The following is a 17,008-nucleotide window of genomic DNA, read 5'->3' on the forward strand; positions in this document are numbered from 1 at the left end:
AGTTGAGATGGTGGCCAGACAATAGTTGCAAAACATCTTGGAGGAAACAGATCATCTGGAACCATTTCAATCAGGTTTCAGGCCAGGGTACAGTATAGAGAAAGAATTGGTGGTACTTGCTAATGATATTTGACAGAGCTGGGATGCATCTAACCTTGTGTTCCTTGTTTTCCATTGACTTTTGATACTCACAATCACAGTATCCTTCTTGGGTGGATTTGAGGGGTGGGAACAGGGGTGAAATCCAGCAGGTATATGCAAAAAATTAAAATCTCGGGTGTTTTCCCGCGTCATTGTAAATAAGTTGGTTAAAATGTTTAAAATTCTGGTTAAAATCCCAGCTTAAAATCTTCTAAAAATCCTTACAGAGCACTCTGCAAGGTCCTTTAAAACCTCAGCAGAGTGCTCTGTAAGGATTTTTAGAAGATTTTAAGCTGGGATTTTAACCAGAATTTTAAACATTTTAACCAACTTATTTACAATGATGCGGGAAAACACCCGAGATTTTAATTTTTTGCACATGCACACCTGTGAAAACTTAAGAAGACATAGATAGATAGATAGATAGATAGATAGATAGATAGATAGATAGATAGATAGAAAAATTTGGATTTCACCACTGGGTGGGAAGTACTGTTTTATTATGGTTCTCTCCTTCCTCCTTGGTCAGTTCTCATAAATGCTGACAAGAGGAGAGAGGTCACATCCCTAGCCCCATGCTTGTGGGCTGTCTCAGATTTTGAGACCCCTCACCCCTCTTAACATTTATGGGAAACTGGTGAGTGATATACCTCAGTTTGAAGTCCAGTATTATCGGTACATTGATGATACTCAGTTGTGTATATTGATCCCAGGACATCCAAGCAATGTCAGTGACTTGATCCATTGTTTAGATGCTGTCTAGAGGACAGGGAGGAACAGACTTGGGCTCAGACTGGGTGGTTATTATCTGAATCTCTTGAATCTGTGAATATTTCATCTCTGGTCTTGGATGGGGATCATACTTCCCCATTTAAGATTAGAAATAGATAATTAAATAGATTCCCCATTTAAGATTAGAACCCCCTGGGGCTCTTCTTGGAATCACAGGCCTTGCTCAAGCTAGTGTGCCTGTTGCACTTTTTCTTAGTATGGAAAACCCTTCAAGTAGTCATGCCCTAATCATTTCTCAGGTGGATTACTTGCAATGCACTCTACATTCAGCTGACCTTGAAGCCGCAATGTTGCAAAATGTAGTAACAAGGCAGCGATAGGCACATTATGTTATGCTTGTATACTGTATCATTCCTGCTTTGTTACCTGCACTGGCTGTTAAATGGTTTTTGGTTGCAAATCAAAGTGCTGGTTATCATTGTAAAGCCTTACATGGCATAGAGCCTGGTTATCTAAGGGATTATATCTGCCCATTTTGTAAGATTGAGCAGAGTCAGCATTCTCCTTGTCACTTTAATATTATCTGTCAGGACCTAGGTAGTATGTTTTCTTTGTTGTGGTACCTGCCAACTGGAACAGCATCCCCTGTAAATTTGTATGCCTCCCCCTTCCCTATTTTCTGTTCTGTTTTGGAACTTGTTGAAAATGTGACTTTGTTCCCAAGTCTGGGGTTAGGTTGGATGCCAAGCTTTTATTTATCTTTTATGTTGGTTTCCAGTTTGTTTGATTGCTTTCCAGATGCATATGCATTTTATTGTTTGGTTTTTCTTTGTGTGCATTGTAAGCTGCCTAGGGTCTTTGGGGCTTCAGAGTCTCCAAACCAAACCAACCAACGTGTTTCATGGTTTAGTCCAGAGGTGAAATGTAAAATTTGTTACTACCGGTTCTGTAGGCGTGGCATGGTGGTGGTGGGGTAATGTGATTGGGTGGGCATGGCCAACTTTTTTTTTTTTTTTAAACTTTTCAAAGCATTTTTTCTAATGCTTTGAAAAGCCTCTGCCGATCAGGCAACTCAGCTGGGATCGTCAGAGACTTTTCAAAGCATTTTTTTAACCACCTCTTCGGCCAAGAGGTTGCAGAAAAAAATGCTTTGAAAAGTCTCTGACGATCCCAGCTGAGCCGCATGATTATCAGAGGCTTTTTTTTTTACTTTTAAAAGTAAAAAAATTTTCATCAGAAGAGGTTGTAGAAAAAATGCTTTTAAAAGTAAAAAAAAAAAAAAAAGCCTCAGATGCTTGTGTGGCTCAGCTGGGCATGGTGGGGGGGGGGGTGCACAGGGATTTTTGCTACTGGTTCTCCAAACCACCCGCCACCATCGCTACCGGATTGGGCGATCCGGTCCGAACCGGGAGCATTTCACCCCTGGTTTAGTCTCTCTGATGGATATATGGAATGTCGAAATATTTTAGATACATAAGAATTTCAGTTTCAGGATGGATTTTTATTTGCAGATGCAATTAATCACAGATTATTTGCTGTATTAGAAAATGCCATACTGAAAATCATAATCATACATTGCTTCGTTTTCTTCTAATTTTGAAAATTCTTTTCAGGTCACTCAGAAAAGATGGGAAAAAATGAAAAAAAGCAGTCCCAACTTCCAGTGGAGAAAGAAAATGTGGTAGAGCAGCCGAGAGTTGAGCAACCCAAAGGAACTAGTTTACCCAGTAAGAAAATTGGAAAAAGAGTAAATTTGCATAGTTAGACTCTGACAAAACTTTAATGGCTTTTTGTTGGCTTTCTCTGTCATGGTGTCTTCCCTATGGAACAACCTCCACCCAGAGAAGGTGTGTGAAGACTTGCCTCTTCCCATGATATAGCTGTCCTGATATTTTTATAAGGGGGCCTTGACCCAGGTTTTTGTGTGTGTTGTTGTATGTGTTTTCCTGTTCTTGATGTTTTATATGTTACGTTTGCCACCCAGGGTTTTGCTGTATATGTGGCAGCTTTAGAAATGTGATAGAAATGTGGTCAACAGTATTAGGTATCTGGGGGTGTAGATAACTAACAATCTGAACTGGTCTCTGCACGTCATCCTTAGTGAAGCGTGCAAACCAGCATCTGCATTTCCTGCATCAGATGAAGAGAGCACATGTTTCTCCTTCTGTCCTACCCACTTTTTACAGAGGCACAATTGAGAGTGTTTTAATAAACTGCATCATTGTTTGGTTTGGTGGCAGCAGTGCCTCAGATAGAAAGTCCATGCAGAGAGTGGTAAGGACAGCCAAGATTATTCAGCTGAGATTATTCAGGATACTGCTCATAAACACTATGTGCTTAAAGCTCAAGAGATCCCACACACCCACTTTATGGTCTGTTTCTGTTGCTCCCCTCTGGGAGGAGGTTTCAAAGTATTTCTAGCAGGACTATCAGATTCTGTACAGCTTTGTTCCCTATGCCATCCGTCTGGTAAACTCGCAAGATTCATTTTTCTCACCATATACATGTATACATTTGTACTAGACTATTGTTTCTCTGTGTCATATAAGTGGGTATATGCATAGTTTTGTATTTATTTATTTAGTTGTTTATTTATTCATTCATTCATTCATTTATTTCTTTTTTTAGATATGTTTATGTAGTTTATATTGGAGGTGGTAACCTTTTGAGATCTGTATGCAATGAAATTTCATTTTAATGTATGACGATTAGTATACATTCAAAGTGACAATAAATCTAAAAAAGGTAGATTAGATAAGATTAGACTAGACTAGAAACAGACAGACAGACAAACAGACAAGAGTATTCAGATAAATTTAGACTGGCATAGTGAGTCTGTCAGTCAAGATGCTAACAATTATAATTTTTTCAAACATCTAATTTAGAGTTAATGTTTCTTTGCTATATTTTATTGTATTGATACTGCTTAGTATAACAAATGGATGGGTCAGTGAAATAGGCTCTAATATTTTTAATCTTTTCCACAATCAATTTTAAGTTAAACATTTTCATGAACATTGAATAGAAAAAACTTTTTGGGGAATTTTTAATGTGCTAAGCAGTAGACTATACTGTTGATATAAAACCAGTAGAAATGTTGTACAGTAGTTAAAAAGCATCATAGACTGGTTCATGTATGAGACTGACTTTATGAATACTATTTTAGTTTACTGTAAAGTAAAGAACAAATGTTGTAATTGACATGGTACTGTTTGTAAATATTACATGCAAAAATCAAATAATTGGGAATAAGTACTGTTCTACCTTTGAGTATCTTAATTATTATGAAATAAAAAACTGAGTATCCATGTAGAGAACATCATAGTAAAATAATAGAATTAACAATATAAATACAAACTGGGTAGAATGTATTGAGAAATATTTATATTGGCTATTAAAGCTCTTTTGTCAAATTGTTGAAAATTCAGATGCTATATAAAAAAAAATCTAAAGGTTGTAAAAGGTATCTCAGTGCAGTTGTAGAAGTGTTTATCTGTCCTACTGAAAAAAATATGAATTGCCCTGATTGGCTTGATGTTTTCTTCTCCCTCTGCTAGGTGTTCCTTCTTCAACAGAAGATGGAGAGAATACGCCGCAATTCAGCGTTCTTAGCACTTCTTCCTTTACTCATGGTACCACACTCCCACAAAGCATCAGTATGCCATTATCCTCGCAACCTGCTGCCTGTGAGAATGTACAGTTGCCTGATTATCACTCAACCCCTTCCCTTTCGCCAAATTCTAGAGCAACATTTCCCCCTTCTTCTCAAAATGCAGCACCTGACAACGTGTCTAATACAGCAAAAAATGTGTCCCGCCCGTCCTCGAACAGTACAAACTTACACCGTTGTCGGTCTGGCAGTTACACTGTCAGCCCCTTCTCTTCCTTTCAAACTGCCATGCAAATCTACAGCCAGAGACTGACCCGACCTTCCTCAGCAAAAGCAGGTAGGCTGATGTTCAGCTGGCACACTATTGTTATGTTTTTTAAAAAATATTCTTGCAATATCCAAGACAATTTGAATTAATTGTGCAAGTTTTGAGTTGGATAAGTTCGTATTTTCCTTATGAGATACTTATTTGAAAAAGAACTATATCCAATCTAATTCAGAATTGTCGTCAGGAAGATTACATCATCTTCTAGAGCCAGGATAGTGAACTATGGCCCTTTTATGACCTGTGGACCTCAAGTCTCAGAATTCTTGAGCCAGCATGACTGCCTCAGGAATTCTGGGAGTTGAAGTCCACAGTCATAAAGGGGCCGTGGTTCCCCACCTCTGTTCTAGAGTATTAAGGCATGTGTGAAGAGATTATGTTGTTGATTCTTAAGGCAACTTGCAGAAACAAAGAATAGGGTGATCATGCCTCTCTAATCTTGTTGCTGTTTTCTCATGACACAATTTGGCAACAGTCTCCAATGGACTGAGTTGTGGTTATTTAAGTTCATGTGTATGAAACTGTATAGGACAAGGTATCAGGCAGCAACTAAAAAACTGGACTGACATCCAGAAATATTAATACCTTGGAATATTAACTGCTTGTGAACGTTATTGCAGTGACTGGACAATAGATGTAGAATATCACAAACACCAGTGTTTTCTTCATTGGCAGTACAAAAGAGAGGGGCTTCTGAACTTTTTATAATAGGGCTTTCGGTGGTTTTCTCACTAGATCCTAGTGCTTGTGAATTCAACAAAACATAGGAAGAAACTTTATACTCTATCAAAATATTGATCTAATTAAATATTGTTTACATGCTCACATGGAGAGGCTCCCCAAGTTTCCAATAGCAGCCTTTAGCATTTTTCCCTGGAGATGCCAAGGATAGAATGTCTCTTTTGCAATATTGTGCTCTGCCATCAGATTACACCTTTTCCACTTTGAATTAGTTTTTCTTCATCAGTTAGGTTTTGCCAGATTTCCATGTTATTGGTGTACAGATCTCTATCTGTAAATAATACTGGAACAGTTCTTTAAAATATTATTTTGACTGTTGGATACTATTACCGTTTTTCCAAGAAATAATAACTCCTGTTCCCTTGGAGTAGGAAACCCATGGCCCTTCTGATATTATTGGATTATAGTTCAAATCATCACCAACTATTACTCTTATTGATTGGAGCTGCTAGGAATTGAAACCCAACATTTAAAGGGGCAGGTGTTCATCCCTCTACTTAGCCCTTTTTTCCTGCTAGGAAAGGATGTGGAAAGACCAGCAAACAGCCCAGTAATGTCAAATATTGAAATGAATGTCAGATTGGTCTAAATAAGAATGAGCTCTCAATGGCTTGCACTGCTGACATAGGTGTCAGGTTTAAGCAATCACATGGTTCACATGGCAGTGACGGATTTCAGTAGCAATACAGTGGTACCTTGGTACTCATTGTTGATTCCTGAAGGCATGATACGTACCAAAAATGATGAGTACCAAACAAATTTTCCCATAAGGAATAATATAGTAAGTCCAAGGCAACCAACACCGACAAATTCTAGCTTATGCATTGAGTACTAAACAAACGATGAGGACGGGGACAAAATTTTCACGTCAAAATGCGTTGAGTACCAAATTCAATGAGTTTCAAAGCAGTTGACTACCAAGATACCACTGTAATTGCTTATAGCATTGAAGTACGCAGTTGCCAGACCATCTGTTTTTCAACATTTGACATCAGATTTGTATTTATTTGCAGTATTATTTTTTTTTGTGTGTGTGTAGCATATAAACTTTTTGGATTATTTTCAGAAGGTCAGCTACTGCAGTACTTTTCATTTTTACATTTTTGAAAATACTCTCTTGGTTCAATGCTACTTTAAATATATTTTTCTTTCAGGTGCTTTTTAGAAATATTTTGGCAAAACCCAAATGGCATAAATTAAAGAAAAATATACAGAATTGAAAAAGAAAAGAAATAAATGGCACATATAAATAGTATGGAAAGAAAAAGGGGGAAAAAACCCCTGAGAATGTCCATTTTATATGGTTCAAAAATAAATATTTTAAATTTATATTTTATTTTATTGGGGGAATATAAAAAAAAATTACCAACAAACATCTAAGATTTCTGTTCAAAATGACATAAGTTCAATTAAAGTTAGTCTGGAAGGAAAAACATTATTAATATATACAGTAAATTATAACCAGATGTGAGTAAACTTATTCTTCATTGTAGAGTATTTCAAAATTGTAATGTGTCACATGTTGTATTATATTTTTCCTGATAATCCTCACGAAGTTTTTAAGGCTTTGAAAAGAACTGTTCTATTCATATAAGAAAAGCTTTCCAAGTAATGCGTTTTGTTTCATTTTTCTTTCATATTATGCTAATTTATTGGGATGGTGCCAACCACATGGAAGGCTGCTTCATACTCTTCTGAACCTATTACTCCAAATATCATGATTCCATATTCTCTCAAAGGCTCTTGGTGGCCATTTCAAGGACTTCCACAATGGCAGATTATGGTTATGCCCGCCACCCCCCAAATTTACTTTTGCTGGGATTGCAGGGAAAGGAGCATGTGTACAGTATCAGTTCTGATTTTATTGGGGCTTTGGTTGTGATTTAAAACAACAACATGGGGCCTTGGCACTCTGAGCAGTAGGTTTGAAGAGGCTTCTTAAGGTATCCCTCCAAATAGTTGACATAGTGCTAATAAATAACCAGAGGCTTCTTTGGAATAAAACTTCTTTTATGCCTTATTTTTTTTCCTTATCTCATGCTGACTTTCTGAATTGTCCTTTCTTCAATTACTTCTTAAAGAAATCGTTTGTGTTCTTTATAAAACTTTTGAAAGAAAGCAAAAACTGTGAGATAATTTACCTATAGATATAAACATATTGTAATTGAGAATCTTTATTAGTATCTTTCATATAAAATACTTGGTTTCTATTTTGTCATGAATATTTCTGTCCCTTGCCAATTTTTGCACAGAAGGCATATTTCTTATAGCTAGGGGAAAAAAATCATGGCAAAATAAAACTTTTCACTCACTTTAGCAGGATCAAGAAGTCACAGCCCAAGCAGACAGCGTGGTGTATCTGCCAGAATGAATAAGGATGCAGAAGACAAGCGTAATAATCATGATATTGCAGCAGAACTTCAGAGATTGGCAGAGAAGCAGGCAGCTAGGCAGTACTCGCCACCCAGTCACATCAGCCTTCTTACACAACAGGTATCTAAAAAACATATTTTCCATTTTGAATAGAAATAGCATTTGATGCTAGTATCAATTCACAAAAGAGAAAAATAAACAGTGATTAAGATGTATTTGATAAGTATTAATTAATCTTAATGGATCCTCTTGAACTGTGCTTGATCACAGGGATTGCAATAACTTTTTTCTAATATACTGTACATATTAATAATAATGTTAAGGCACTGTGTTTATAGTGAGCATAGAATAAGTGGAAGGCACCCTGATGAAGCTACTGCAAGCTAATTTATATGCAAGCTGGAGCTTTATAAAGGGAAATCTCTGCTGCATCACAATCTATCTCTTCTTAATTTTATACCATTTTCCCACTGCCCACCTTGATAAATAAATAATATTAAATAGGAACAGGCAGTACAGCAGGGTTGATGCTGTCAGGGCATTCATTAATCCCATAATTGGCTCTGGGACAAATCACCCTGATTAGAGGATGGATCGAGGCTTTCTCCAAGTTGCAATATTCTGAAAATAAAACCCGAAGAAAAGTTTTCTAATAAAACTCATTTATTTGTTATAAAGAAAATAAAACACCTCACTAACTAAGAAAGATAATTGCTACATTTTGAAAGTAATTCGTGCCAGCTGCTTTCCAGCAACCAGCAGCCGTGGCATGAGAACAAAGGAAAAAGTGTGTGAAGGAATGTGGGTGGATGGACATGCGTAGTAGCTTTTGATAACAATTCTTGGCAAGGTACGGAAAGTCTGATAGTCCAGAAATAATTAGCTCAGCTGGTAAATAAAATAACGCAGTGACAGATGCTAACCCTGCCTATTCTCCTCTGAGTTACAGGAAATGCAGAACAATTTTAGGAATGACCCCACTAAATCATGGGGAGTTGTATTATTATTTTAATATTGTGACAATTCCAAATGTATTCTCTACACCCCCAAAATGCTGAGTGTTACCTATTGTTTCTATTAATGACAAACTCTAACTGGTTCTTAGTTTGCACATTGAACATTGTCCATGCCCATTAAAAGGGGCCTTCTTCTACTTATCAGTTTCATATGCAACCTCTTTTAATTTATGAAAGGAATCTTTCAGGGAATTTTCCAGAATTGCTAAAAACAATTCCAGCTATTAGAAATAAAATCAGAGATATATATATATATAGAAAAGTTGGGTTGACAATCTATCGTGATTATCACCATTTTTTTTGTCTAGGCTCAGAAACTAAGCAGAATTGAATGGGAAACCACCAGGAAAGTTTGGGCTATGGGCTCAAATAGGAAATTTAATTTTATTTTTTGAAAAATGATAATGGCAGATCTCTTCCATACTATTGCTGAGAACTTTTTTCCCTATGTAATATACTGTGAGGTGGTATTAGTTCTGTGTGAGGTCTTCATTGGTGCCTGCCTGAATGCTTTTGGCAGAACAGAAGCAGTGGTTGTTACAAACATTTCTTAGGCTTCAGTGCTTTGTAGTTATTGATGGTAAATAAAAGAATGTGTTGAATTGCCCTGCTTGATAAAAAGAAGAGTTACTTCTTTTCTGCATTTCTCTGTGAACAAATGTGCAAATTCATGGATTGATTTTCACTAGCAACAGCTCCAGCTTTTCCAGCTACAGAGTTTGATCTTAAGGATAACATCAGACCACCCAGGCGAGGGCTGGAACAAGATATATCTGTCTCTTCTGTTGAGTCAGCCAGTGTTCAAAGCTTGCAGCAAATTTCTTACAAATGTAATGATATATCATTGTAAGAAAGGGGGTAGGGCATATTATTTCATATTTTCATTGGAAAAGTGGTCCTAAGCAAAAAGCTGGCATTCCTCATAAAACTTGGTGGAGAATACAAAGTACAAATATCTAGTACAGGGTTTTTTTCTGGTGTTTTTTTTTAACAATACCATTCTGCTTGGCACCAGCCACCTCAAAAACTAGTCAGTACCTGCTTCATAAGTAGGATAAAATCGTAGGTGATTGCTTGCTAGCCATGATGGTGATGTATTGCCTCCAGTGTAAGAGACAGTAAATCTTTTTATATCAAATACTAGGAAATATGAACAAGTTCTGCTTTTAAAGGTATCTCAAATTGTTTTTGTTTTTTTACAGTGCTGTGGTAGAAAAATATGGAGAGGAGATTAAGTTCCCAAGCTGTGTATTTCGCATCTGAATTCCTCCTCTCCTCCCCTCCCCTCCCCTATTTTACTCTATCACAGGCTTCCCACAAAAGCCATATATAATTAGCTATGCTTTTAAAGCATAGAGATTTATCACTTCATCTGTAATATACTCAATGTTAGGAAGCTTTTTTCCAATCTATTTTTAAGCCTCTCCCTCCTGGATCTTCCATTCAACTGCAAGCTGAAACAGGAAATGTGTTTTAATTCTTCTTAGCCATCACTCCTACTTTTTCCACCCATCTTCTGCTTCATCTTTCTTTTTGTTTGTCATTTTTTCTTTAGTAGATGCAATGTGAGACTCATTAGAAAGCTGATGTACACCAATATCATAGAAGAAAACAATATAGAAGTAAAAAGAGTGCCTGAAACAGCATCATTCCTGGTGCTCCAAAGGCTTTTATGTAGCTGGATTTAGTCTTGAAGGATTTCAAGGAGCTGCTAGCTGAGTCAAGCTGAGCTTCAAGGAACTATTTTGTGGGAAGGGTTACTCTCTGATCATCAAACGTTTGGCACATCTAAGCCTTACTGAAATAACTCCTAGTGAAGTTTTAGCTTTAAAACTCTTAGGACTATTTAATTCCAAGTCTGATTTCTTCCAGTAATGGAAAGCAAATAATCCACTACAATACAGACTCTTTAAAAAAAGATGCATGTGCTGGAAACACTACAAACAAATCTGCAAATTTGTCAGGTTTCCCAGGAATGTCTGTGGCAGGTTTTGTCTGGAATGTTTTCTGGAGACTGGAACTCTTATGATCTTTATGTGCGTACCCTGTGAGCTGGTAAACTCAGCAAGCAGGGTAGGAATGTCATGGGCCTTGAGCCAAATCAATTTTGATGTACATGGAGACTTCACACCTCTCAAACCCCTTAAACTATATTTTTTTCTTCTTGTCTTATATCTATCTATAAATGCAAGCATGCAGATAAACTTGCCTGAGGGCAATTTATCTATGGGGTGTGGTTGAAATAGACCTCAGTTAACTGCAGAACAAGGCTCCCTTCCTTCCTAGAGGTGTCCTGTTTATTATTAGATAACTACAAATGGTAAGACAAATAGTACTATCAATGTCGGTTCTAGTTTTCTCCCTCCCTATAATTGGAGGGACACACAAACACACTTCCAGGGGACAGAAATGAGGGTATTTAATCTTAACCCATTTTTGAACTAGGAAGATTATTTTGAGAGGAGAGAAGCACAGGTTCAAAGTGGTCTTTGATAGCAGAGGTGAGATAAAAGAAATTGAAATTGATAGTCTACTTTGCTTATTCTGATGGTATAGTGCTCTTTTGTAAACAGCAATAACTGCTCTAATAAATACTGCATGATTACTATATACTTTATTGACGTCTAAACCCCAACCTAGTTATGTTTAGACAAATAGTTTGTGTAAGTGAACTCAGTCAGTCATGATAGCTGAAAAGTGAAATAAAGTAACAATGTGCAAGATCCTGGGGATCTTGTATTCCATAGTGCATGTCCATCCATAGCACCTTCCAGCCTGAACTCTGAAGCATGTGCTTGGCCATTCTTGTGCGGCATTGTAGCAGCCTCCTGAGCAGTTTCCCATGCCCAGCAACAGTCACTCCCTACCCCGTTTTTCATCCTGTTATCCACGTGCTGGCCTGCTTGTAAGCCACCCAGATTTGTGACATCCTGCCTTTGACTTCCTGCTTGCTGGAAACCAGCAGGAAGTTGCAAGGAGATCCTTGCTTAACAACCTGTGATTTTCACTTAAAAATGGCAATGGGGACTGCTGGGATTTCTGTCACTAAGTGATACAATTGCTTTATTTAGCAATGGCAATTCCAGTCCTAATTACTGGAGAGTCATTGGATATGAGATGGGCAGCAAATAAGTTTCATAATAAAAGTGAGAACTACCTGTAAGTTTTTGGTCTCCGTTGGTTGGGAACACTTTTTAAAAAAACATTTTGGAAGTCCATTATTGAACTCTTACACAAAAGGAAATGAATGAATACAAAAATTATAAAACCTTCCAATATGACAGTATTGCTTTCAATATGTTGAAGAGCAAACAGCTTACTCTCTTGTAATCCCTTCCTCTCCTCATCATTCTGCAAGGGGAGATAAAGGTCAGACAAAAGAGAGATTGCCTATAGAAATTGCTTGGCTTTTTTCTTTCCCACCTCCCAAAGTAGAGAGGTCGGAGAGGAAGGGTTTGCAAGAGAGTAGGCTGTTTGTGTGGCATATCTTCAGCTCCCAGTCCTGAGTGCCAGCACAATCGCATTACTTTTGGTAAGGAGAAGAGCAAACATCTTGTTCTCTTCCAATTCCTTCCTCTCCAATTGCTTTGCTCTAAAAATTTAGAGAGAACCCAGGACAATGTGTATTGACTGTAACCACATGATTGAGGGATACTGCAAATTGGCCATAAAGTTATTCTTTTTCAAGTACCGTTGTAACTTTGAACAGTTGGTGAACAAGTGGTAAGGAAGGACTACCTGTACCGAGGTCACAGGGTTGTTGTTACAATGGTTTAATGAAATATGTGAATGTTCTTGAACTCCTGGAAAAAGGTCTGGATAGAGATCTAACAAACACAAATAAATATTAAAACCTATAAATCCTATTTTCCTCATGCAAAAAAGTTGTTTTTGTCTTGCTTTTGTACTCTTCCTTTACATATAAAATCAGGCAAAGTTATATTAAATATGGTATGCTCATTATATACCTTAAGGCACATCAAATGGTGAGGATGGAAAGTCACAGTCAGCAAAGCAGAGCTCTGCTGTACAGATGTGAATTATTCTACTGGTTCCCCAAGGAATCTACTCAGCTGGCAGGTTAATTATAGAAGCAGAAACAAATCAAGGAGTGGAAGAATAACTATCAACACTGAAGAAACATGATGGGCTGGTTTAAATAAGCCAGTATGCTCTGATGCCTGCTTTTGATTCCAATGACTGTATTTAAGTCTGCTGTAAGTTGAACACCTGTCTGTGTGGAATGTGTGAAACATCCTTACCCACCATACGTTCAAGTGTTTACACACCTGTTCCAGTGTGAAAGACAGCTTTAAGACAAACAGAATTTTAACAATGGAAAGTAATGTAGAAAGAGATGGCCTAATTAAGCTCTTTCTTTTTTTTTTTTACTGGAAATAAAGGACTTTATGACCAAATCAGAAGGCAGTGTGCATGATCAAATGTACAATGCAGAAAAAAATCTGATTTTCATTTAGAAGTATTGCCAAATGATGGCATGGTTTATGATTTAAATAATACTATTATCATGTTTTTAAGAAGCTTAGAATTTTTTTGAAAAGTAGTAAAAGTAAGGAGTTGGGTAAGGCACTGAAATCCCATATTCTTATTCCTTGGCTTGGACTAGAATAAATACATAATTGTATTAATTGATATAATAGTAATATATGATGAAAATTAAAAATATATTTTTCAAGATGCATTGGCAAGATTTATGCTGACACAGTAGTGTTTTCAGGTGATATTTTGCTCTAATTTCTTCTGGCATAAAAGGGAGAGGAGGATAATTTTTGACAATTCTTGATTCCCCAACCTCTCTTCGCATACCATTTAGGACAGGGATGTCAAACTCGTGGCATACCGGCTGGATGAGTCACATGCTAGTCCCGCCCAGTTTAGCAAAGGGGAAAAAAGTCCCGATATGTCACGTGGTGACAACGTGAGTTTGACACCCCTGGTTTAGGAGGTCCTCTAACTCTCTAAAGCAGATTTTTGGGAAAGGAACAGGCGCTAGTCAGGGAAGAAAGAACTAATGAGTGCATCTTTTCCCTGTTCAGATGAGATAAATATTTTACTATTAAATTGGAATGTATTTCATTGTTCTGCTTTCATTGCCATATTTTGAATTAACTCAATTGAAGAAGAGTTTTTAAAACTCTGTAGAATTAAAAAAAACCTTTAATTTTAATTTACCTCAGAATGCTTCTTTATAGTTTTTTAATCTCAAGTAACAGAATAATGAAGTTTTTCATTCTTATTTGCCATTTTTGAGGTTCCACACTGATTGGACGTTTGAAGAAAAAGTTGTGGTTCCAAAGCCAATAATATATTTTTATAGACAGGGGAAGAAAGCTGATGAAGTTGACATTAGATGTTATGTGGAATAACAAGCTTGAGTCTTCTTTGCTAATAAAGCAATGGAAGGTTGCCTTAATAACATGAGAGGAATTTCTTTTTAATTTAAAATAAAGTTAATACAAAAATATATTTTATGTATATTGGATGCCTGTGTTTAAAAAGAGTTCACTGCAATTGCAATTCAGTAATTGAAATGTTAACTCATATGGTCTCCAGTTTGGACTGAAATCAACAGGATGGTTAATGTATTCTTGGATATGTCTCCAGTATACCGAATTTGTGAAGATATCAAGAACTGAAGAATTTAGGGTATGAGGACTGGATAAAAGAATTATTATACAACATTGGAAGGAAAAATCTATATGTGATCAATAGCAACAGACAGTTGATATGTATTAACTAGAAGCACAAAGTTATCCTGCAGTAAGATGGGCAGCCAATAAATAACAAACAAATAAATAAATAAATAATCTTCTGAACCTGGGATGGTAGAATCAGAGAAGTTGACTGAAGGGCAAGAAAAGACTTTGGAACAATGATGCCAGAAATGAATACTGATTATACTAATCATACATTTGATAGATTATGACTATTAATTTTGATTGTCCGATAGACCATGTATGTATGTACATGTGCTTTTTTTGTTAATTAATGAAAATACTGAAAATACTTGTGCCAGCTTCTTTTTGAGAGTATATGTTGCTAATGATACTTCTGCTACTGCTTAGCCAGATTTGGTGTCACTTGTATATACAGGAGTCTGCCTTTTTGTGAGTCCACGAGACTCCAGAAAATAACCATAGTTTGTCGATGACTTGTATTTTCTTGCTTCTTCTGAGATGATGAAATCATATATTCACATATCACACTATGATTGCTAACTTTCATATGGCTCATTAAACACACATTTTTGCGGGTGTGAAATCAGCGGGAATAAAAGTCTTTGCTGTGTAAACTGGCTCTGTTTCTTTAACAATATATTAATTATATAATCTTTCAGTGAAAATTCATGATGAGATACTTTTGTTGTCTTGTTGAATCTTTTAAAAAGCTTGCATTATTCTCCTCTTCAGCTGACAAATTTAAATATGATAAATGGAGCCGTTAATAAAGTAAATGCAACTGCTTCCAGTTACCGTCCACCACTCAACCCAGGAGGTTCATTTTGGGCTTTTCAAACACACAGCAGCACTCCCGATACCAGACCTGCATCTTTAACACTGAGGTAAGAGAAACAATTAGACCGAAAATATGTATGTTTTAGAATCATATCCACACGCCCCATTAGCATTTTGCTCGTATAATGTGCAAGAATGTGATTATTTGCTGACTGCTAACTTCTTGAAGAAGTTAGCAACATAAGTAGTGAAACCTTTGCACACATATATTGGCTCACATGGCACCACCAAGAAGGAATTTTACCAATAAATAGCCACGAAAACCTACAGTTTCTGAATATTACTTTTTTTGCAAGACTATGACTGAATTAGATTAATTGATCTATGAAGGCAGCCTTTAATTCCGTAATGGATATGAGAGTTATCTATTTGTTTTTTTACTGATGTTATATAGAAATTATATATTTTGCTCATTATATAAATAACAAAAAAAGCAAAGTTGGTATTAATATATTTTCCTCAAGATGTAAAATCTAGTCACTTGAAACAAATAATCGAACAAGAATCTTGTCTTTTCACATTGTCATCATTAGGGTATCGGTATTCTGTTCAAAGAGCAGCCAATAGGATTAGGCATACTTGTCTGAAGTTGATTTATCTGTCTACAAATGACACTTCTTGTAGTTTTTGTGACCCTAAGCAGTTATGTAAATGCTTCCCCTCCTTTAATATGGAATACTGTAGTGGAAATTAATCAGTATATGAGAGCTAACTTTGGTAAATGGTAGGTATAGATTTTAAATTTACCTAGCAACAAATCGAAATCAATTTCCAAGGATCCCTTTTATGTCTCTCTTCCTTTCCTCCACCCCAACTAGAAATTTTAAAACATGAACATGTCAGGAAGAGGTTTCTGAAAAACTTGATCCTGATGCCTTTAAGTATTTAAAGGCTGAAATTGGTTGGCTTGACTTAGACCCTGAAATGTATTTGCAGCCCATGCAGCAAAGGGATATAATGTGGTCAATCTAATATCATATTACTCCAGATATATTAAAGTTCTAAATTGTCTTTTGAGATCAGTGCCTTGTAAGTATAACTAGAGTAAAGTATGGTTCCTTCAAGTAAAATTATAGTTGTTCAACCAGACACAGTTTATAAAAACTTTCATGACCGCTAAAAATCACTTGAATTCAGAAACAACAGGAGTGCTTCCAAACTAATTTTCTATTTCTTCAGAAAAAGTATCCATCCAAAAGTCACTTGGATTTGGTTCAATTTGCTAATCCTCATTCATATAAAAATAATGTTTTGGCTATTCCGAAAACATGTCATAGAGAAGCCTTTCCCATCTATCTATTTAAAACTCTTAACTGGGGATGCTAGGGAGTGGATCTGAGGCCTCACTGCATGCCAGAGACTACCATTAAATTATAGCTTTTATTCTAACCTCTGCCATAGGCTTCTTCTAGGATGATTTTTAACTTTCCGATTTAATTTAAAGTCCTGATGTTCACTGATAACCTTTCAAACAAGTTGTAACCAACTTCTGAGCAATTCTTAGCTTCTGAACCCAGGCAAGGTCAGAGCAAAG

At 36.5% G+C, this 17,008-nt stretch overlaps 1 protein-coding gene across 1 annotated transcript in view; it reads left to right on the plus strand.

Moving 5' to 3' along the window:
* TTLL5 (tubulin tyrosine ligase like 5) overlaps nt 1-17,008 on the plus strand; it is a 141,430-nt gene that overhangs the window by 64,391 nt on the left and 60,031 nt on the right. The window contains exons 26-29 of the mRNA XM_070940991.1: nt 2,487-2,600; nt 4,431-4,820; nt 7,867-8,042; nt 15,370-15,521. Coding sequence (XP_070797092.1) covers nt 2,487-2,600; nt 4,431-4,820; nt 7,867-8,042; nt 15,370-15,521 — 832 coding nt within the window. The remainder of the gene's footprint in view (nt 1-2,486; nt 2,601-4,430; nt 4,821-7,866; nt 8,043-15,369; nt 15,522-17,008) is intronic.

This window comes from Pituophis catenifer, unplaced genomic scaffold, assembly GCF_029215685.1.
Source record: "Pituophis catenifer annectens isolate HBS135680 unplaced genomic scaffold, rPitCat1.0.hap2 SCAF_1, whole genome shotgun sequence".
In the NCBI taxonomy this organism is placed as follows: Eukaryota; Metazoa; Chordata; class Lepidosauria; order Squamata; family Colubridae; genus Pituophis; species Pituophis catenifer.